The sequence below is a fragment of the Drosophila ananassae genome, chromosome 3R (assembly GCF_017639315.1).
Source record: "Drosophila ananassae strain 14024-0371.13 chromosome 3R, ASM1763931v2, whole genome shotgun sequence".
Classification (NCBI taxonomy): Eukaryota; Metazoa; Arthropoda; class Insecta; order Diptera; family Drosophilidae; genus Drosophila; species Drosophila ananassae.
In genome coordinates, this window is record NC_057930.1 from 27,344,733 (window position 1) to 27,367,393 (window position 22,661).

Below are 22,661 nucleotides of genomic sequence, written 5' to 3' on the forward strand. Positions count from 1 at the left end.
GTAAACTCGGACAGAAATTAACATGCAACACGACAGCAACCGTTGACAGGAGTCTGGGTCTCACTGTACTGGGTAGTGGTGTGGCGTGGATGGAGTTGAATCAGCGACAAAGTACGTGGAGTGTCAAGCTGCCAGAGAAAATTCCCGACAAGATTGCACAACAGCATTGTGCTCATATTTAAAATGGCCAGCGATGTTGACCGCCACCGCCATCGACATCCAGACCTCCTCCGGTTCTAAAGTATTTCGTGACACACTGTGGAAAAATGGGTTATAGGCTTTTATTTTAAATTTAAATTAAATTTAAAATTAAATTAAATTTAAATTTAATTTGCGTGGATTCTTAAGGGCATAGCGGTATGTCAAGTCATACTTTTTCTCAGTGTAGTCCCGACCGAGGGCCTGTCAAATGCATCGGTTCGTGGCGGTCCCCGCGCACAAGTCCAAGGCCCATTTGGGATCCCAAACCCAGACATTGCGTGAGCATCGTGGCTGCAACTTCAACACCTTCGAAAGGGGCATCATCATTACTATCATCATCGATAAATGCATTTGCAAGCGCATGGCATACAAAACTGTTTGCTGAATTTTTTATTATATGTAATGTTCCTCTCATGCATATTTAATGTCCACGCATTTTCGACTTGTTCGCCGGAGTGTCTGGAGACCAGAAGAATGAAAGATAAAATGCAGTTGCCATTGACTTTGCCACTGCGACCTCAGCTCCGGTCTCTCCTTTGGCTTAGCAAACAAGTAGCTGCAGCTTCTGCTTGTGTTGTATCTGCATTTGAGCTTCTGGTTCTTCTGGTAAGCTGTTTTCGCCTTGTTCTCCTCGTATAGCGGTTGTCAGCCATCAGCCAGGGAGCCAACATCGATTTCAGGTTCTGATTTGGTGTTACTTGGCTTGTTTGGTTAACGGTGGTACTTACTGTTTATTCGCAGCAAATTGGCTACAAAGAAATCGCTGCTAAGCTTGATAAGCCTAATAACTGGGAAGGAGGATAAGTTTTAAAGGATCTGCCAAACAGACTAAGGGCTGGATGTCTATGATGGATGTTTATATCAGATCTATCATAGTTACTTTTTTTCAAAATTATCCTAAAACCAATTAAAATCTCTATTTTCATATATGCAAAGATGGACCGAAATCGGATTAACAAACCTATGCCTCGTATGTCACTCAGCTGTCTGTCAGAGGGTTCTTTTTCGGATGCAAAGCATTACGACTCGTACTTTCAACATCTCAATGTTGAAAACTCTCACTCCAAGACCGGCATCTCCCTCTGTACGACCTATACGAGAGTGTGTCTGATAGTGTTCAAGAGACTCATAAATCAAAATGACATGACCAAGTCTCGGCATTAATATTTCAACACCATAAATGCGGCGTCAATTCGCACATGGGAGACGGCTGAAGGAGGCGATGTTGACAGGGACATGCACAACGATGTCTGCAAAATTGTGTGCATAATAAATAAATATGAAAGGCCTTCGTCGGCGACCCACCCATCACTTCCACACTGGGTTCAAAACTCCAATTCCAAAGTGCAGCTCACTTGGGGCATCAAATCAAATCAAGACAAGCGTCCAAACATGCCACATGAGCTGGGACACGAATCACTAAAAACTGAGACACGCTCGACTAATTATGGAAATGTCATCAGACGGCTGATACCCGGAGTTCCTTGTGGGGTCTCCGTCGAAGGAGGGAGAAGTACACTTAGTGCGCACAATTTGCTTGCAATGCGTCAACACATGCGACAATTTCAGGCAGCACTTGCATGGTAATTTATTAAACTTGCAACTCTTTTCTCTCCTTTTTTCGAGAAGAAATTAAAATTTCTGAGCTGGAAGGGAGCGGTGACGACAGACATTGGTTAAGACAGCCAGCGACGCCTCTGAAGTGACAAAAGTTCAGCTCGTGGGTGGCAAAGTCAGACAAGACGGTGGCGTTGCCTCCATGCACAATGATATATGGTTTTGTCGGCTGTCATTCGGTTTTGAAAATTATTGTTGTGGCCTCCACTTTGGGTTTGGGTGTCTTTTGTTCATACTCTTTGAAGGAGTTGCTCTACTGCGATGACTACAGTAGGAATTACATGAAATATTATATGAAAAGCTAGTATATCTTATTGCTTATTGATGTACTACCACTTCTCTTACCCTGATTTTATATTCATACTGCTAAGGACTTGGCAAGTGCGACTTGAAAAACTGTGTTTGTAGCTCGCCTTCCTCACTTTTCGTGCAAGTGCTTAGCATTTTCTTTTCTTGATTTGCTTTACTGCTGCTGGTGTTGCTGCTGCAATCGTAAATTTCAATGAATTACGATTTTACCTGCTTTCGCATAGTGCCTGCATGTCTGCATTTTAAATATGCAGTCAACACTTATCACAAACGGGCTACAACAGCAGTCGGCGATTTTAATGGCCACCAAGATGGTGGCGGTGACTTAGCAGCAGGATATCACCCGACCGCTACGGGAGTTCCCCGAACACTCGTGTATCGAAAAGAACATATATCTCTTGAGCGGGGCTTTCTTTTCCAATTGGCTACCTTAACAATTTACATGCTGACCCCCAAACTACCCAAAGAGACAGTCATATTTTATTGGAGGCTACTCTGCGTTTTCGTTTTCGGTTTTTATGCTTTTATTGCTGGCTCGCATTGTAATATTTTTGTATCTTTTGGCGATTTTTCATCTCCATTATTTTGCAGGAAAAATAAATTTGCAAGCGGTAGAAGAAATATTTTCATGAAATCCCCAACCAATAAATTTTATCCGCCCCCTCCCTGCTTTTCTCTCCATCTAGGGTGGGTGACAAGTCCAGCTTGGTGGAATGGGTTCGGTAGGTGGGTGGTTGGGTTTGCGGCTCCCCCCGGTGGTGGGGGATACGTGGGGGTCACTGCCTCCAATGATAAATGGTCGCGGCTAGAGGGAACTATAATGGCCTGCGCAATGGCGGTGGCTTTCACCTGCGATGTGGTATGAAACAAAATAAAACAAAAATTGGAAAAGGTATTGCACAAAGCGAGTGGGGCCAACGAGATCTTCATCCTCGGCTTGTCAAAAGCACTGAACGTGAACATCACTTATATATAAGCTCCATATACCCTTTCCCATTCCCATGCCCATGCCCATATCCTTGCCAATTTCCATTTTCAGTTCCCCCTGTCCCGCCCTGCTGCCCACGTCGCTGCTCCTTTTTGGCCCAGAACGATTCTCGGCTATATGTGGCGAAATGGACATTTATGAAAGAATTATTGATGCCAACGCCAATATGTGTGTGAGTGTAGGAGGTTTATGGCATATTTTTTATGACTCCCATGGAGGGCCAGAGATGGTGACCAGAAAGTCGGAGTCTGAACCATAGACCAGGCCAGGTCAGAGTGTGTTCGGCTCCCCCAGTGTTCGTCCTGTCCCTCTGGCCTCGAGTCGTATAATACAATAAATTGTCAGGTGGGGCGGCTAGCTGTCAAAATGCAAGGGCATAACTCTCCTGGTGCCTCCCTCCTGCCACCATCTATGGCAAAAACGAAAATTTTAATTTATCGACGCCATATGTGGGCAGTGAGCAGAGGAACTATTGCCAGTCAACTGTGTGTGTCTGCCCCTCAAGTTGCCCCACTTTGCCCACCGCCAGCCGCTCCTTGCCACCCACTACCCACCGCCCACAGCCCACCTCTGCTCGTGCAACTTCTTTTTGGGGAAATATAAAATTTGATTTACTGCCATTCCGTGGGTATGTGTGTGCAGTAGCTGTGCCAGTAGCTCGCCCGGTATAATTTAGCGGCAAACGTAACCGAAATGTTATGATTTGTGAGCCAATGGATACGTACACATAGATTTTTCGCCGGCCCTGTTTGCCTTTGGCCATGACTTAAAGCTTTTTAGATATGGTTTTTCGACATCTGGTCTTGTTTGGTAGGCAACTATTTATGGCAGTTTAGGTTGCACAATAAAAGGCCAACAAACTAAGCACTTATTTGAAGTCCTTAGAGTCCTTATTCCTTCTATTCTCAACTTAAAGTTAGGTTCTGTAACTTTCAATTTAAATACCCCTGTTAGTGTGACAAAAATAACACCTTGTTTGGTATTTAATTTCCTTTGATTTATTGATTCTTTTGTAGTGACTTAAGTGAACATTAAAATGCTGTTCATAATTACACATTTAGGTATATGTATAGATTTAATAATAAGCAGTTATTATATATACTTTACAAGAATTTTACAACTTTAAGTTTTTGGACAATCTTTTCATTTCGTTAATTCTTAATCGCTTCACTTGAATATAATAAATAATCTTGTTAAAATTACCATATGCATTTAGTAGCAACCGCATAATAAAACATACACACACGGGGACGAGCGATGTTGATATATATTGATGTGCTGCACTGTACCACATCGACTACAGACTGTTCGACATTTAATAGCTAGACGCTAAACTCTTAGACTAATTGTAAACACATTTGTATGTAACTACAGTACATTAGATCACTAGCTTTTCGTTTCACGAGTGAGTCATTGCCACCGCGGGCCGCGGCCAGGGGGACTCCTCAAGAGAAATGATTGGTTTGACTGAACGCCGATCGCCTCGGCTCATCGAACTACGGGTGCGACGAGCCCATCCGGGGCCCGTATAACGAGTACGGCGCAAAGTACTGGGCCAGAGCCGGGTGCGGCGGCAGGCCGGGCATCCCCGGGGGCGCCAGGGACGGCGGCAGCATCGACGGCTTGCCGTACGGGTGGTAGCGGGCGGCCGACAGGGGGCTCAGCGGTGGGGTGGGGTACGTGCGCTGGAACAACGGGTGGTTGGGCGGAATACCGCCGGCGGCCGCCGCGCTCAGCACCGCATCCGGCACGGAGGCCGTGTGAGTGCGCAGGTGCTGGAACAGGTCGTCAGAGGTGCCGAACCGCTTGCCGCAGTAGGCGGCGTCGCTGCCGATCCAGGAGCAGACGTAGGGCATCTGGGAGGCGGCGGCAAGGGCGGCCAGCTGGGCGTGGTAGGAGGAGGCCGCTGCAGCCGCCGCCGCTGCCGCACTGGACGCTCCAGAGCCGCCCTGGGATCCACCTGACTTCCCGCTCCCTCCTGGCCCAACGCCACCGGCGGCCACTTCACACTGGGGGCATCCAGCCGGGCAGGGCTGGCCGGCCGCCTTGTTGATGTAGTGGGGACTGGCCGGGCATCCGGTGCAGTAGGGATCTCGGCACACGTTCGGCGTGGCTGCCATCATAGACTGTTCCGTGAGGCCCTTCATCCGGGCGTAGTTCAAGTAGGGATTCATGGCCGAGGCCTTGAACATGGGGTGATGGGGCGACATCAACGAGCTGGCGGCCATCAAGTCCATGGAATAAGGACTGCCATAGCCTGAAATGAATGAAAAATTTATTTGATTATTTGTTATAAAAATTTTAAATATAATAATTCATTCTTCCTAATACGTATGAGTAATATTACGTATACGCCCTGTGAAAATTTTGAACCAACACTTTTTTTTAGAAAAATAAGGAATTCTTGGTCGAAAACATAAAAGAGGAGTCTACTAAACAACAAGTCCACAAATATGGATTATTATTCTGCCCTTTCTCTTCCCAGTAAGGCTCTTGCACGAATGTGAAACAACATCTATGGAACCTATTCAAGCATAAGCCTTGGCAGCTTCCCTCTCTGAAAAGCTTCTTCCCTTCTTCTCCTATAGTGGTATTTGGTTGGTTCTTACACTCACCTGGCGGATAATAGGATGCAGCTGCCACCGCCGCCGAGGCGGATCCTTGCTGACTCGCCGCATGCAGAGCCTTTACGTAGCTGGCCTCCTTGGCAGCGGCCAGAGCCGCCTCCTGGAGGCGATTTGAGCTGGCTGCGGCCACTGCAGCTGCAGCAGCTGCCGCTGCACTGGGGCTGTGCATCGAGGCGGACTCTTTGGAATTACTGCGGCCGGGGGCGGAGGAGGGCAGGCCGGGGCTGCCGTTGAGCTGTTGGGCGGCGGTTGTGGACCCTCCGGAGGTTGGGGTGCGTCTTAGAGAGCCGGCAGCTGCAGGCGATTCGCGCTGCGAGCTGGCACTCTGGTTCGAGTCGCAACGCTGGCCTCCATTTGTCGCCGTTTTGGGGGTTTTGACCCTTTGTCCACTGCTGTTGTTGTTGATGTTGGTGCTGCTGTTGCTGTTGCTGCTGCTGCTGCTGGTGAGATTTGTGGCGCCGCAGTCGACAGCTGTGCTGATGTTGTTGTTGGGCTCGTAGGGCTTGAAGGTAGTCGGAATCGGCTTGCTGCTGTGGGCGGGGGGCAGGGGCTGCTGCTGCTCCACGGAGCCGGTGCTGACGCTGGATGAATGACTGCTAACCGGTGAGGATTTATCGCGTGCGCCGCCACCATCTGAGGATAACTGGCCGAGGCCGAATCCTCCGGCCGCCTTGTTGGCCTGGTGCTGGAGCTGCTTCGTCGACTTTTCGATGTTCGCCGCCAGCAGCTTGGGGTTTGTGGTGTCCGCCCCGATGGCGCTGCATGTTTGGGCCAATAGCGCCAACGGGCTGCTTTTGTTGTCCAGCTGTGGGGCGGAAGAAAGGAAAAGAGAAGGGACAATAAGTATTTGGGTTCACAGCGTTTGTCTTCGATATCGTGCGTTTGGCTCGCCGATAAGATCTCGGCCTCATTGTCTTCTACTCTACTTTGTTCGGTGAACACTTCGCCCCGCCCCAGCATTGTGTGTGTGTCCAGATCCCAATCTTTCGCAACAAACTGGTGCGATCATGAAATACTCTTGCCCAGTTCGCAGTTCCCAGTTCCATGTCCTGCCAAAAGGGTCTTTAAGCGACATAAATAGCGCACCCCGCAGCCATAAATATCCGCAACCCACGAGGTCATTAAAGTGTTTGCCAAAAAGCCTAGGGGGATACTGGCGAGGCTGAACTGCGCTCTGGGGGGTGGTTTCATATTCACCCCCAAGAGGGGAGTAATTATGGAAAGTCTCAAGTGCTATTGGCCCAATTAAAAACCCTGCCAAGATCCACGAAAATCGGATAGTGCTATCGGACTGCAGAGTATGGCCCCCCTCTTGGCTAACACTCCGTTTCCAATTTCTATAATCGTAACCAGAACTCATGCTAATAGTATTTAATCAGCGTTCATCGGATTTTACGACCATTTCTAGATGAGCAATTAGGCTAATGAAATTATTAGCCGCTTGTGATATACGGCGCAATAAACAAGTGCTATGGCAATGGGCATGTCAGGGGTGTGGGGTAAGGGGCAAGGGGTGATCGAATTATATCAGTCATCGAAGGGTAACAAAAATTCTCCAACTACGACGCTGCTTCATAATGTTAATGGCTTTATGCTTATTGCTTATCAATTAAGGACCAAATACTGCGGGAACTGGGGCAATCCAACTTGGGGCAATCCAAATATAGAGTCGCTTATACAATCGATCGTATATATCAGCATTTAGGGTCCGGGGAGTGAAAATTAGCGATTGAGTAGTACAAAGGAGGAGCGGCGAATGCCGACACTGCCTGAAGTGCAGTCGTAGTTAAGCCCATGGGCTTGTGTACATAAACGAAATGAATATGGCCCACTCACAGTTTGAGCCATAAACACGGAACACGGTTTTTTGCAATAAAATCCATTTCGCCGCATGCCATAAATTATGGCATGGCTTCAAGGAAGGAGAAGAAGCCACACCGAGCCAAATGGCTGGAAAAGACGGCGAAAAGGGAAAACCCGAAACTGAGGCGGGAGCTGGACGTCCATAACTCATCGCACAACACTCGCACACACTCTACGAGAATAATGACGTATACTTAATGTGAGCTGGGCGGACGGGGTGTACGGGTACGGGTGTATGTATGGGTGCGTAATTACGCTCATACCCAACTGGCGCAAGTCATAAACTACAAAATATTGAAGCTTTTATAACACTCAATGGGCCGCCATAAATTATTATGATACTATTGTAAAAATGGCAAAATTTCTTATCGGTACTTAAGAGCACTTTGGATGCCCTACAGTGCGGGTATTTTCGACTCGACTGCCGGCAGTAAAGTATGTTATTTTTTTTCCAAATAGAACAGCCAGGGGTTCCCAACCAATTGTCTAAATAATCTCTATTTATTTGCTTGGCGATTGTGCGAGTATACCCGGGCGCAGCACACCCACTCCCCATCAACACTTTATTAATTATTGGCGCAAACAGTGGGGTTGGGGGCGGAGGGGCTTCGGCCTCACCCTCCCAATCCCTCACTTTGTCTCGTTTTTAGCACAATTAGTCATAATTTATTATCATGTTGATAAAGTTTCCGTATTGATTTTGGGTATTACGCATATTCGTGTCGCACATTCTGTGTTTTGTGTGTGATTTGGTTTATGCCCAGAGACAGAACGGCCATATGGGGTTTGTTAATTTACGATTGGCCAATAGCTCCATAAAGCGAGTATTTATATCGGAACGTCAACTTGTGCGGACTATAGCGCTGTGTCTGGTTCGAGTTGTAATTGAGGTCAAGTCAAGGGGTAATTATACAAAGCAACTGCCATTGTGCAGCAAAGCATACTGTTTACTGTGTGGTCTTAAACAGTTTTTAATGAAAACGCTAAAATATATTTGCGTTTTTAACACCCAATTAGCACCTGAAGCCGAATGGAAAATCTAAGACGAGGATGGAGCATATTATGTTTGAATTATGAATATTGTGTTAATTAAAATGTTACACCTTGTGAAAAATGTGTACAGAAGGCATTGGCACTAACAAGGCGAGCAAACAACGAGTGTAGTCATGGCTGGACAAGCTGAAAATGAAACCTCTCTGAAGTGCATTTAGTTATGCCTTTGCACAATCGAGTCACAGCCGCTTGTTAAATGCGTATAATTTAATTAGACACTCGAGACTAAACACACTCGGCTGTCATGGTTTGATTTAATTTTATTATCGTTTTCATGCATTTACTTTTTATGCTAATTGGGTTTTAGAGGAGTGTCGAGTCAGGTCGGGTAGTAGTAGTGATTTATGTCAAACTAGAACGCCCAAAGAGCAAGTCATTACTAGAGCTCTTAATCATTTTCGCAAATAGTTTTAAAGCATTCCTTCAAAGGCACATTAACAGCGCGCATCTAACTCCTGTGTGGATCTTCTATAAGCCACCAATTATCACTGCTGTCAAATGATCCGCCAAGATCGCGGCTTTAACAACCATCCATCATCAAGTTATACGAGTGTTTGCCCAGCATTTCACACAAGTAAGTTCCTCAAGTGTGTACCATTAACATGAAAAGCTAAATGTGTCAAAGCGCGTATTTTATACAGCCCAGCTACTTCCCTCGCCCTCTCATGAGCACTCGACTTTTTGAGACGTGTATGACACATCGGCATACTTTGGCCATCACCGTGTGTGGACTTGAAACAATAAAAGATCTGGCAAGAAAGGCAAATAAGAGCAAAGTAAATTATAAACAAATAAAAGCGGCACGCGAAACTTTGTGGATGAAGGGTGAGAGCTCATTACACTCCACGGGCACTCGAAGGGCCCTCCAAAAATCATACTTTATGTTAATATGACAAACAAAATGTTCGAAAACCTCTGTTGTTGTTTCGTGTTTTTCGAAACAGAGACAGCAGTCCACATCAAAACTGGGAGGTTGCTCAAAAAGTTTAAATAAATGCAACAAAAGTCGAGTTTGGATTTCAAAAACTTAACTTTTTACCCATTTTATCGAATAATAATTCAATCTGGTAGAGGAAACTAACATTTTCTTGTTGTGTAGCGACCACCAATCCAAAAAAAGATCCATTGTTTGGTTAACTGACTCTCAAATTGAAACTTTTGATAGCTTGACGCTGTTTCGTGGCTTTGAAGCTGCCGAATCAATAAATATTTGATTTGCTTGTAAGACGGAAAAAAACTTAAAGATGGAGAGTACTCGAGCCGCTCTTCATAAAACCCAGGAGTTAAAAGTTTCTTTCTGGCATTTGATTTATTTTCGAGTGAGCGCAATAAAAGTTTATCTATAATGGATTTTAAAATCTATCTCACCGCATCCCTTCCTTTTTCGTATCGCACTCTGCCGGCAATATTTTGTAAAATGCAATTTTCAAAGATTCTGCGGCTCAGGAAATTCCTTTCCCCTCCCCACACTCGCACACATTACGATACAGAAATAGCTGCTATAAATATGAATTACAGGATAAGCATAAAAAGCGGAAATTGTGTGCCGCCGCCGTCGTCGACGACGTTTTGCATAAGCCAGCGGCAACGTCTTCACACAGACCCTGGCCCAATCCCCCCTTTGCCAAAAAAATAAAGCAGAGTCCCACCCAGCTCCAGTCCACTGACTCAGTTTTTTAAGACGCCTTTGCAGTTTTGTTGGGAATTATAAAATAAGCGATAAAAATGGTATAAAACTTTATGCAGACTTTGTATTTTCATCTCCTTCTTATTTTGGCTCCGCATTTCCTTCCCGTCCGGGCCGGGCCAGACTTCAGGGTGCGGGTCCTCGTCCTCGGTCGTTATACATATTATGCATGTATATTATATCATTCCGCCTGTTAACACCTTTTTGTACACTCGTATACGTATTCGGTTTCTTTATTTTTTCTCGGGGCGATAATAAATTTGCGCTTGCCTGGCCAGGAGGAGGAGCAAGTATAAATGAAAATGAAGAATTTGCATAAATGGCTGTAAAAATATTAAGAGCTGAGCACACGGGATTGATTAAATGATTCATTCGGAGGGATATTAGAATTGGGTGAACGTCAGAGGGTAACCTCATGGGTAACTTGCACCACTCGGTGCAGGGAATACTACTCTGTTCACCCTCCGAAAGACCCAAAGACCGACCGCAACGCAATTCAATATGCCTGTTGGTTTATTTTCAGCCGGCACGGCAATAAGAGAAACACAAAACGCTGTCACATTAACTGTCAACTACTGCAGAACTGACACTTGTCATATTGACAAGTGACAGCGTCATTTGACTGTCAAACCCGGGCCAAGAGAGCGAAACCGAGAGGAGGACAAAGCAATGGCGGTGGTGGCGGTGGCGGTGGCGGTGGCGGTGAACAAACAACAAATAAAACTGAGACGAGACCCGACGAGGCCATCCCTGGCACTCGACTGCATGGCATGTGGCAATGCCTGGCATAGAGTTGCCACTTAATTTGACACAACACACACACACACACACACACAGGGATATACAGAGGCAGTTGAAGTGCACTTGGCGTTAGACAATGTTGCAATTTTAGACGTTGCATGAGTCCCCAACTGTCAGCCATATCATTGCAATTGTCACAGTTGCTTGTTGCTGTTGCAGCATTTGCTGTGCACTGTGCTCTGTGCTCTGTGTGCACTTTGAGTGACACATTAATGCCATTTTCATGTGTCACTCTTTCTTTCATTTGAAGCCTTAACCCCCTGAGCCCCACGGGTCTACCCTGCGCCCGCCTCCGTTCAGCGGGGCTTGGGGACTTTCGGATAACTTGGCTGGGGTCGTGTCTTGTTTCCCTGTTAGATTTCATGTCAGACTTTTGTCAACATTACGTGTCTATTTAGTTGTCAGTTGGCAGTTGTTATAGCTTAGCTGGCCCGGTTGCTGTTGTTTCTGTTTTTAGTTTTTTTTTTGCCTGTTTTTGCAGTTTCTATAGTTGCTGATTTTTTGTATTTTTACGTTTTTTCCAGAGCTGTGTATGCAAACATTTGTTTTTCGGTCGCCGCATTCCTCACTTTTTTCCACCACCGCTTTTTGTTGACTTGTCTTTGTTGTTTCTTGGTGTTGCTGTGCAAATTACGGAGTTGCTGGCTTTTCTATTTGCCTGGCGAATATTTTCCCCTGTCGGATCAGGTTTATTAGGGTGCCTTTTATGAGCTGTCTCCCGGATGGATGATTCAGTGGGCAAAGGAATTACAAAATAATTATGGCAATGTCCTAATTATAATTAAACTGAAAGAGTACATTATTTTTGATCAACCCTAAGAGATCTGTAAGTGTACTCCATCAATGTCTATGGGCAACGGTGCGTATACGCAATGCAATTAACCCATGGACCTCTGGGAAAATTAATTGCCAAAGAATGGGGGACTTCATATTTGTTTTCTAGCTCGTGTTGGCTTTCTTGTCATTGGTGTCTACGGCAATTGGCATATTCCATTATTCCGCTCATCACTCACTGATGACAAAAAACACAAAAAAGCCCCTCAAGGTTGCTCTTAGATTAGCGCAGCTGCCCCATCGCCGGGCTGTTTGTTTTTCGATTCTCGCCATTCCTCCGCCGTGTCCATAATTTGGACAACGTGTTTATCAATCATACGCAACGTGCGCCTGTCACCTGCCAGCCTCTGTCCAGCGCTGTGATGGAATGCGTCAACGTGGGCGTTGCTTCATGACGGGCTGTGCTTCCTCCCCGACCCAGTCGGTGTCCATATAAGGTGTACAAAGCACATTAATACGTATGCGTAAGTAAATAAATAAGTAGCGGCGTAAATAAATTAAGGCTCAGTGTTATTACCTCAAATATTAATATTTGTTTTGCGCATTTTTGGGCACTGACTTCCTTCCTCTGCTATCTCTGACTTTTGACACTAGACCTGCTATTTAAAATATGAATAATATGAATCACAAATCAAGCATTTCATCTCTGTTTTAATACTCGAGTATTATTCCAAAAATAATCTGTTTTGTTTCTCAGAACCAGGCTAGCTGTCATCCCATTCGAGTAATAAAAAATGTTAATAGAATGCATACAGTTTAGCACCTCAAACTGGATCGCAAGGGGTTCACCGCATTTAAATATATTTTATAAAATACCCACATCCACAGCCATCCGATTATTTCACCACAAATCTTTGTTGTTCGTCGAGAACAATAATTTTGATACTTTATTCCCCCATTTAGCAGAGCTCTCGTCTAAGGCTGTGTGCGAGTGCTCCGGCAGCTGTTTTCTTGGCAAATTAGCATAAAGCCAGGCAAAGGTGTCTGTCATTGCTGTCAAGTGAATTGAATGCCTGTGCCCACATGCGGCATTCATTAATTCCCGCTCTCTGCCAGAGCGGAGGCCGTGTTTGTCGCTCATCTTTTCGCGATTTTATTTTTATTAAGAAGAATCTTTAAGCTGACAGCCGACTAAATTAATTTGACAATAATTAGCATTTCAAGTTGTCAGCGTTAATGAAATCGCCCCTCTACCCCCCAAGCATCTCCTGCCCCGATGCACTGCCTCCGATCGCATAATGAATCCAACTACGACACTTTATTATTATTTTGGCCCGCTGCACTCCGCTTGCAGCGGTGTCTGGCCGGCACTGTCGGCTGTCAACTGGCTGCCTTGGCTCGCCTGTCAAAATGCGAAACTGCCGATGAGCGGCGGTCGGAGAGGATATAGGCCGACCAGCCCGGCCCACAGCTCGCTCGCGGAGGTGTCACTCGCATTTGGCATCGCGTTAATTACGTGTTATTTATAATTATGCCGCTCTACACTTGCGTTGACAAGTGTTGTCAGCATCCCTTCCCGCCACCCTTTGGGTATTCGTGTGTTTTCTGAAACATATTTCATTTTTCAGGCCTTCCTTGTCAGGTAATTGCCATAAATTCTCCTTAAATCAGAGAAATCTTAGTATTTGTTTTTGTTTTAAAGGTAATATTATAATATTTTTGTACAAAACAGGCTAATTTCGAACCTTACCACTATTCACTGTGCCTCTCCAACAGACAGCGGTTCGAAAGCGACAAACTGAAAACTGAAAACTGGGAAAAGGAAAACAAATTGTTGTTGCACTTCCGCTGCCAGTCAGCTCTGACGGCGAGGGCGATGGAGAGCGGGATCTCCACTATTTTAGCACTTCGTGTCGGCTCTGGCGAACTGACAGTTTTGTGTTGCACAGCTGTTAGTTTAGTTCCCCGCCACACTCGCTTCTGCCCCATGCCGCTCCTGACCAACAGATACAATTCGCGAATAAAAAATGCACTTGGCCTGTCTATTCCGCAAAAAACACAACCAAACCGAAAAATGGGATTCGCCGGGGCGGAGGAGGAGGGCGATGGATGGGATGGGGAGGAGAGCTGAGGCACCGCCTGAATGACGTGCTGACGCCTCTTCCCTGGTCTCCCAGCCCGCCGCCTGTCTGCATAATAAAATGCGAAAATATGCAAATAGAGCCAAATAACGCGAGCAATGCAACCAACAGCACATGACTGCGGAAGGGAGTGGCGGCGGGCAGCTCCCTAGTTAGATTTTTTCGCCACGATAAGCCAAAGACACAGAAAAAGGCGGTGCATTTTGTTGTACCTTTTTCTGTCGGTGTATTTGCAAAAATACGCCGAAATGACAGCGCGACAAGCCGAAAAGACAGCAGTGACAGCTGAATAAATGAATTGCAGTAGGTTAGTCTTGCTCGCAACACTCGCCGGCTAATTTGAATGGGCAGCCCCTTCCCATGGAGATGCTACCCACCCGGAGAGTGTGGAAGGCCTTTGTTCCCCTCGAGATGCTTGACACGTGATAACGCACCCGGCGGGTGTGGGAGAGTTGCAAAAGGCGTGAGATGTGCAGCGCATTGTTCCTCAGCTTGCTGCACTTCCTGTATCTCCAAAGAAGAGGTAACCCCACCAGCCATATTGCAAAACAATTGAGTATTTTGGTACTTCTGATGGAACGGTTCTGTCAGCAGCTTTCCCCAGCGCTAGTCACAACGAGTGCTATTCCAAGCTGGCGTCTGACATGACATCCGTGTCACTGAAAAGTAAAAACTCTGACAGAGTCTTTAATTTATTTCGTACATCTTCCTCTGCACTCTGTTCCGAAGACTTCAACCTTGCCATTTGCCCGGAGGGCTCGGAAAGTGTCAACGCCCGTCGGAGGACAGCCAAGACGGCGCAGAGCCAGAATTTGTAACCGAATAGCAATCAAAAAGTGTCACTTTGACACATGTCAGTTTCTATTTAAATGAACTTTTTCCGCCAGCTTTTGGATAGACCTCGAAACACAGTAAACAAAGAAAGAGCTGTGTGTAGGTTTAATTTCTCTGCTTCGGTTTGTTGGTTCAATTGGCATTTTAAAAATATTTCAAATAAATGGGACATCTAACCGTAAGCTTCTGAGTACGAATGGCCGCACGTCCATAAACCGATGGATGGATGTTTTCTGATAATTTATGATCAATTTCAGTGTTTTTCGGCTTTTTTGGGGCCACGACTGACCATTATTTCTTTATCGCAATCAGTTGAAAGTGCTCTGGCCGCCACTTTCACTCTCGATGCTGGCTTGCCACGAAAAGTAATTTGAAACGCTTTCAAACGACTGCCCCAAAATGAATGGACACCAATCAGACACTCGCACACACCGACAGAAACCCGTTCAAGTGGCGCCAATTAAAATGATTAACATCGCGATAGAATAATAAAAAACCCAGCCGAAAAAGTGTCCCCTTAAGAGCCCACCTAAAATCAACGGAATACCCGATGATAAGTGCCTCGATGGGTCCCGAGCTGTATCAACGCATAATTGATGTGATTGAGATTGATTGTTTATTTGTTTTTCCCTCGTCCAGTAGTCTGATTTGATTGGAACTGTCGCGCCCGCCCCAGCCCCAAAAATGGCGCCGATTTGACCGCTGCGGAGCTTATCAATATTACATTTCAGTTTGGGTTTCTTTTCGTTTCCTCCTCTGTGCAGGTCTTGGCCAGTGTTCCTATCTTTTGGCCACCTACCTTTGGAAAGACCTCTATATGGGTTCCTGTGTGCGGCTTTGTGGCTTCTTTTAACTTTCTGGCTGGGCTTCAAAAGCAATTTGTGGGCATTTAGTGTCAAATGCTTTGTGAGCCCCGAAAGCCCCATATGCCCAATGATCTCATTTGTGAGTCATTATGTGGGGCTATGGGCGGCTCTGGTCGGCCCCTGATTAATATTTATATTCGATTTGGTGGCAATCACTCATACGCCCCTTGTTGTGGAGCAACCAACTTAGTGATTGATTCCATTGGAAGCCCATTTAATGTTTGCTGGATTACTTGCTGCTTAGAAGGCCGCGGAAATGGTCAAGCATGTGCTTTGGCCGCAGGCGGCATTAGAGCGGGTCTTTCCCGCCCTGGCTTTAAAACCAATTTCACAAAATCAAACTTCGGAGTAATTCCTTTATCACGAGGTGTGGCCAATGTGACCAAGGTGCCACTTGTACCATATTTTTCACAATTCATTGCTAATTAAACAATCATAATTATACCCGGTACTCGTACTCCAATCTATCCAATCTATGGATTCATCCAAATTGGTAGATTTTAAGAGAAGTTATAGGCTTTTTATGCAGCTTCCTATAGGGATTGCTTCAGAAGCACTCATAAGTATGCAACAACATATTTTATTTCGAATCTGGAGTGCAAGAATGAGTAACGGGTATAATATAGTCTTAAAACTTTCTTGTTATTTATTATAATCTTTACTTTTTAGGCTGCCATTTATTTATCTTATACAAAACCACTTTGGGACAAGCCCAACCCGTTTGTATTAAATTGTTCAACCGAGCTTGTGTCACATCTGCGGAGGCTGTTAACGACGATGATGATATTGCAAGTGACAGTTATCAGCTGGAACATTAATTTGATTGCTTCTATATGAATTTATGGGTTAATTTGTTGCGGCATTTTATGATTATTGAGTTTGACTGTTTTATAACCCGTCCGCCGCCTCCCCCCGCCGCAAAATCGATTATCTCAGGCCATAATTTGTAATGCCGCGGCTCTACTCTATGAAAAAAGTAAGCTAAAAAACGGGTTATTATTTTGCGGTTTAAACGGCGATTGCAATTCATTATCATAGTTGCCGCCTCGCGTGCATTTAAATGAATTCATTGAGTTTCATTCAATTTGCTCGTACGCAGGCACTCGGTCTCCAAAACGATATTCGCCATGAATAGTTATGGCCGTGGTGCGGCGGGCTCGGAGGTGTTTCTGGCTGATGGCGATTGATGGGGCCAGTGCGAGTGAGTGATAAATGCCGTTTGATTGTGCTCTCAAAAGGCCATAACAATAATTATACATAGATGGTTCCCTCCGTTCCTTAGTTTATATTTATAGACGCTTATTAACGAAATTAGATCGTTAAATTTATGATCGCGCCATAAAGCGCCGTAAATTTCCTAATGAACGGCAGTAGATATCGCTCCAGTGACTGTTTATTTTCAAGTCTGTTCTTAATCGGTTTCTTATCACACCATAAACCCAAGTACCTTGTCAGATAATCCGCCCGCGGGGTATATGAAGCGAAAGCAACTATAAAAGAGTTTTATATATTATGGAAATGGGATTTATGGCCGAAGATTGCCGGCAATACTCCGATTTCAGTCTCTTTGAGACTGTTGTTATGGAGCGATCCCCCGATGAGCCTGAACCCTGCCCCACCCAAATTAGAGTGTCACAACATTCCTGTGGTAGGTACACTGTGTACAGTATCTTGTAGCTCGGCTTAGCCATCTCGGCTGTTCACATATTTTAAATGTTCCAAGAATTAATTAACACTTTGGACAAAAACTATTATCTGTGTGCGAGTAGAAAAAATTAACACGACAGCTCTAGACATGGCAATTTATCACTAACATACTCGTACTCGATGTTGTTTGTTGCCTGGCGTTTCTGCTGCTGATGACACTTTAATTAGAGCCACACGCAAACACAAAGCCGACAGCCATACAGCCAGACAGCCATACAGCCATTCAGCCAGCCAGCGAAAGAATGGCCCAAAGAGGGACCCAGGCCAGGGGGAAGAGCCTGAGACAGAGCCGTTATGTCAAGCGCACACTTTAACTGCCAGGCGGGCTGGCGGGCTGGCTGGCTGGCAGAGCAGTTGTTGTTGCCGGCTCTGGGTTATTTGGTGGCTGGAGCTGATGGCAACGTGTGGTTAACTGAAATGAATGTCCGACTGCATAAATGGCTGCTTGACTGACACATTTAATTATATTAATGATGTTTGCGGTCAGCTGACATTTGCACTTTATTTACCTTTTTCAGCCCGCTTCTCGCTTCTCACAGCTCAGTCTGTCAGTTTAACTGACTGGACTCGAGCTCATGTCGGAGCCGAAACTGACTTTCACGTTCAGATTTTGAGTTATTGCCCAACAGATAGCTCAGCTCGAGTTTATTTCCATTTTGCGACGCCGTTTCCTTTTTCGTCCAAAAAGTTTTATCATTTTTCAGCGTGTGACAGCAAATTATCAACAGTCACTTCGGAGATCTTTCTTTTTCACTCCCTAGTATCTGTATCTGTATCTGTATCTGAGTAGCTGTATCTTGGCCTTTATGGTCCGGGCGCCACACAAAGACGTACAAATGATGACACTGACAGCTGTCGGGCTTAGTTATTTGATTTTATTATAATTAATTATAAGCAGATGCCATTAATCATTGAATAATTTATACGCTCGCGATACTATCTGAGATAATTCGAAAAAGGTTAGTCAGTCACGGGCTGGCACGCAAGCGGGCGAAAATTTATTTAACCTATCGCAGATCAATTTTAATTCCCAAATAAATAAAATGTGGCACGAAAGGCTCAAGTTTTCTGTTTTATTCATAAACTAAGTTTGGAAGATTTTCAGTGTCAGTGCTTTTCCAGAATCTAGATAATGGATGTTATTACTTGAAAGGTATATCTGTTAGTCACTTGCCACCGGAACCAGTTTATCATGTGCCAGGTATCGAGATACGATCCGATGATTTACGGCCCTTGCCTCATTTCGCCGCCGAGAGGCTCTCACACGACCAATATGGAAATCGCAAGAGCGCTAGAGCACTAAATCACGTAAGCCCCGAAAACGCTATTCCAAATTAGCCAGTTAATGAATGTACTCATCGTGCTGGTGCCATAAACTGCTTCCGTTCTTTATGAACAAAATGCGCTCAGCAAATTAAAATGAAAATTTACGAGTCTCACGGCAGTTCGAAGAGATAGTTCTGGTCGGGGGTGGGCGGAAGAGAAAGAGGCATGGGGACCACAACAACTTTGACTCTGATTAACTGCCAGAGCGCTGCACATCCGAGAGTTCGTGTAGCTGTGAGGTTGTGCGAAATTGCATTTGTTTTCTGTCATTATAAATTCAAATTTGGCGCGCCATAAATTTGAATACAGTTTCCAGAGGTGCACTCGCTCTCTAAACACTTCCAGTCGGGCTGGCTCGGCTGCGGATTTACATAGTTTAATATGAACAAACATAAATAAGTTTTATGTGCAGATATTGGGAAATTTATTGTTCTACGATTGCGAACTCGCACTCGCCCTCGCCCTCGCCTCCACCCGCTGCTCCTTCGCCAAACAGCTCAGTAAGCACATGGCCCAGAGTCTCGAAAGTTTGGCAGTATGGCAGTTGGGGGACTCGGGGGAGTTCTGCACACAACTCGCCTGTGGCTGGTGCTTCACAGTCGACGTTTTTATTATTTATGAAATATGGCTCGACAATTCATTGTAGATGTCTGAAACGTCGATGGCTTGTAATGCGGGCTTGGGAGACTTTTAATCGAAATAAATAATTGGGGATATATCTTGAGGTTCTTCCTGTTGTCTAGCTATAATATCAACAAAATGAAGTAACAATAAAATATGTGCATTATTATAGATTGTAGTTCCCGACTAAGCCCAACCTGAAACAAAGTGCTTCCAAATTCGAACCAGTTTTTAAAAATGTCACCCCCCTGAGAGCCAAATCAAAACAAATCGATAAAGCACGATTTATTTAATAACATTTTCGATTGCCCCACGATTCTCCCTTCGCTTCAAGATTCAAGAGAGAAAACGATGAGCTTACCGCTGTCGGGGCTGCTGCAGCTGTCATATAATCCGGCCTTAAATAATGATGATTGCTGGATTGCAGCATTTTATTATAATTTGTTAAATCCACTTTGACGGCTTTTCTTTGGTGATTCGGTGGAGGTGTTGAGTTGTTGTTGCTGTTGCTGTTTCTGTTGCGCTTAACGGTAAATGCCAATTTATGTGGCGTGTGCTGGCAACTCGTGTGAAAAGCGGCGCCTGCGCCTGCGCCTGGCCTGGCCTGGCCTGCAATACTTTCCAGCCGCCTAAGCTCGCTCCGCTGACTTTCCGCTGATTAAGCCGTCCACGTTCGCGGCTCTTGCTGTTGATGTGTACTTATTTATGATTATTATTATTTATTATTTATTATTTTTGTTTTTTGTGGTTGTTTTTTTTTTCTCGATTTGCAATCGTTATTGCTGGCCGGGCTTTGTTTGTAATTTGATTTCATTTATTATTCAATGAGGGGGAATTTTTCATGCGTCGAGTTGTGACTTTCACGCCAGCGGCATATTAATTTGCTGCTGTTATTAGTTGGCTCCGCTTTAATTGTGCAATAAATTCATTAAGTATTTTAATTGCCCAGCTGGATTTAATATTTATTTATCGCGAATTCGAGTCCGTATACTTCGCACACTATAATGGCTATTTTTTGGGCGGCTCTTGATGGGGATTCGGAATACGCGGAATATTGAGGCAGAATTTACACATTTGACTGATGGAATTACTTTCTTTTCTCGTGTGTAGATATCTCGTTGATTTATTTATTTACTTTGCTGTGTACGTATTTATTTCTTTGGCTTGGCCGTTTTTGGTTTGTGGTTTCGCTTGAATGCCTCGACGAGGGCGCGTTTTATGATGAGGCACGTACGTGTGTGATATATGTATGTACTGCTGTATGGATTGGATCCGCCTGACAGATGTTTCCGGAAGTGGGCTAGGACTTGGCGGGGGACTATCCAAAATATCCCATATATTACACAATTTTCATTAATTTTAACTTTTTTGGTTTGTTTCAAACTCAGTCTAACTTTGATAAAGCACCGTGTAGCGAACAGATATCACTCAAAGACGATTTAAAAAATAATATTTTTCGATTCCTATATTTTGGGATGAATATATGCACGTATTTCCAGGCTCGACACGCGGCAAACGCTAGTTTCGACTGCCGATATTACGCACTCGCAACACTCATCCGTATCCGTACTCGTATCCGTATCCGCACGTACGTACTTCAAACGTGAAATAACGAAATTCGACTAAAAATCTATAAACAACGTGCACGCTCGCTCAGTAGTTTCGCCTCTGCGCTCACACTAAAACCAGTTCACTCTTTCTGGGGGCCGTTTTCGTTTTCAACAAGTGTGCTTTTGTTGTTGGCCGAGGCCGAGCGAGCCGCAAACAGCCATGCGCCCCCTCGCCGGAGAGCGGAAAACGCAGTTTGGGGCATGGGAGCGAGAGAGCTTTGCCAGTCGCCGGTGAGCGGAGAGAGCAAGTTTTTAGTGCCACACTCTTTGCTGAGCGCGCATGTCTTCTGCAAGGCAACATTTTTCGGATAAAGCGGAGTATGAAAAGCGTAGTAGAATTAGTAGTAGATGGATATAATAGTAGTATTCTTTCGCCAAAACTACGAAACACCGGGGAAATGGGCTATTTTTTCTAATTTTATGGGTAAAAATTTTCTATGAACAAAATATTACGTATACGCCTAGAATCACTGATGATTTCCAAAATATTGCGTATACGACATGCTGAAATATTTTCATGGTTTGAATAATATCACGTATACGCCTAGGAGGGCAGAGATCTAATTTCACAGATATTAAGTATACGACATGTTGAAATATTTTTGATGTCAGTTAACTCTTAAGAAATTCAAGGAAACTGATATACACAGATACTCACATTCAGAGTTGGCAACACCGACAGCGCTCATTGGACGATCGACGCTTCTGTGTAGCCATTTTGGGTAATTTTGTTGTTGCTGCTCCGCAGTATTTCGTGGGGAATTTATTCCTATATTTGTGTTTACCAATGTGTGTGTGTGGAGAGCGTAACGGCGTCGGCCATAATTGTTTACGAGCAGGTGGGCGTGAGGCGCCCGTTGGTGTGTGTGTGCGTGTGTGTGGGTGAGTGTCGGAAAATGGGGTGGGGGATGTGTTAAAAGCTATATGCCGAGCAAATATGATTTAGAGCCTCGCCGGAGAGCCTCGGACAGCCGATGTGTGGTCGGAGAGCGAGCTATGAGGACCTAGCTCGCGGAATTTCCTTTTTGAAAGAGAGCTCTTCCTGCTGTAAACAAATAACAGCTGGTGGGAAAGATTCCATTTGCAAATCTGTTTGGCAAATATTTTACATTTTCTGCAAAAGAAATAATCAAATGAATGGGGGAGCCTTAATTTGTGGTTTGGAATTTTTATTAATTTACTAAATTACGAAGTGGGTTCTACCTTTTCTGCATACCTCGATGATATAATTTTATTGTCCCCTGATTATGTCAATTTTGTTTCGCCGCTTAAATAAATATGCAAAATACATAATGGTTGAATCACAACACCTACCCGATAGCCATTTGAGACATCAAATATAAAAGTAATAACCTCCAGGTAAATAGCTCTATTCAGGTCGCAGCATCGTTAAAACTGAAAATGATCGTAAAACACAAGCCGATCCACGCAATTACTTAAATATTCAACCGACGAAATCTTGCTCCAGCTTTATGGCACTAAAAAGTTTAGGATTTGAAAGAGAAACACACAATTATACTAATCGTGGCGCTTTGAATTAACAATCAATAATTTACATATTCCGGCCATATATTGACAGCTGTCGGGGCTGCTGCTGCTGGTGGAGGAGCCCCACGCCTTCTTGGAACATTTTTGG

The 22,661-nt window shown here is 44.8% G+C and overlaps 1 protein-coding gene across 1 annotated transcript; it reads right to left on the reverse strand.

The window, feature by feature from the left end:
* Positions 1-4,090: 4,090 nt before the first annotated feature.
* Positions 4,091-21,106, reverse strand: LOC6497829 (zinc finger protein Elbow). The gene is made up of 3 exons (XM_001961496.4): positions 19,777-21,106; positions 5,731-6,547; positions 4,091-5,372 (listed from the first exon to the last, which is right to left on the reverse strand). Exons 1-3 carry the CDS (start codon positions 19,843-19,845, stop codon positions 4,612-4,614), a joined length of 1,647 nt encoding a protein of 548 aa, XP_001961532.1. The 5' UTR covers positions 19,846-21,106; the 3' UTR covers positions 4,091-4,611.
* Positions 21,107-22,661: the final 1,555 nt, after the last annotated feature.

Coding starts and splice junctions, on each gene's coding strand:
- LOC6497829 (XM_001961496.4), bottom strand. CDS start 19,845: ATGCTGCAATCCAGCAATCATCATTATTTAAGGCCGGATTATATGACA. Junction 6,548..19,776: donor CTGCAGCAGCCCCGACAGCG/GTAAGCTCATCG, acceptor TCCGCCCCACAG/CTGGACAACAAAAGCAGCCC. Junction 5,373..5,730: donor TGCATCCTATTATCCGCCAG/GTGAGTGTAAGA, acceptor CATTCATTTCAG/GCTATGGCAGTCCTTATTCC.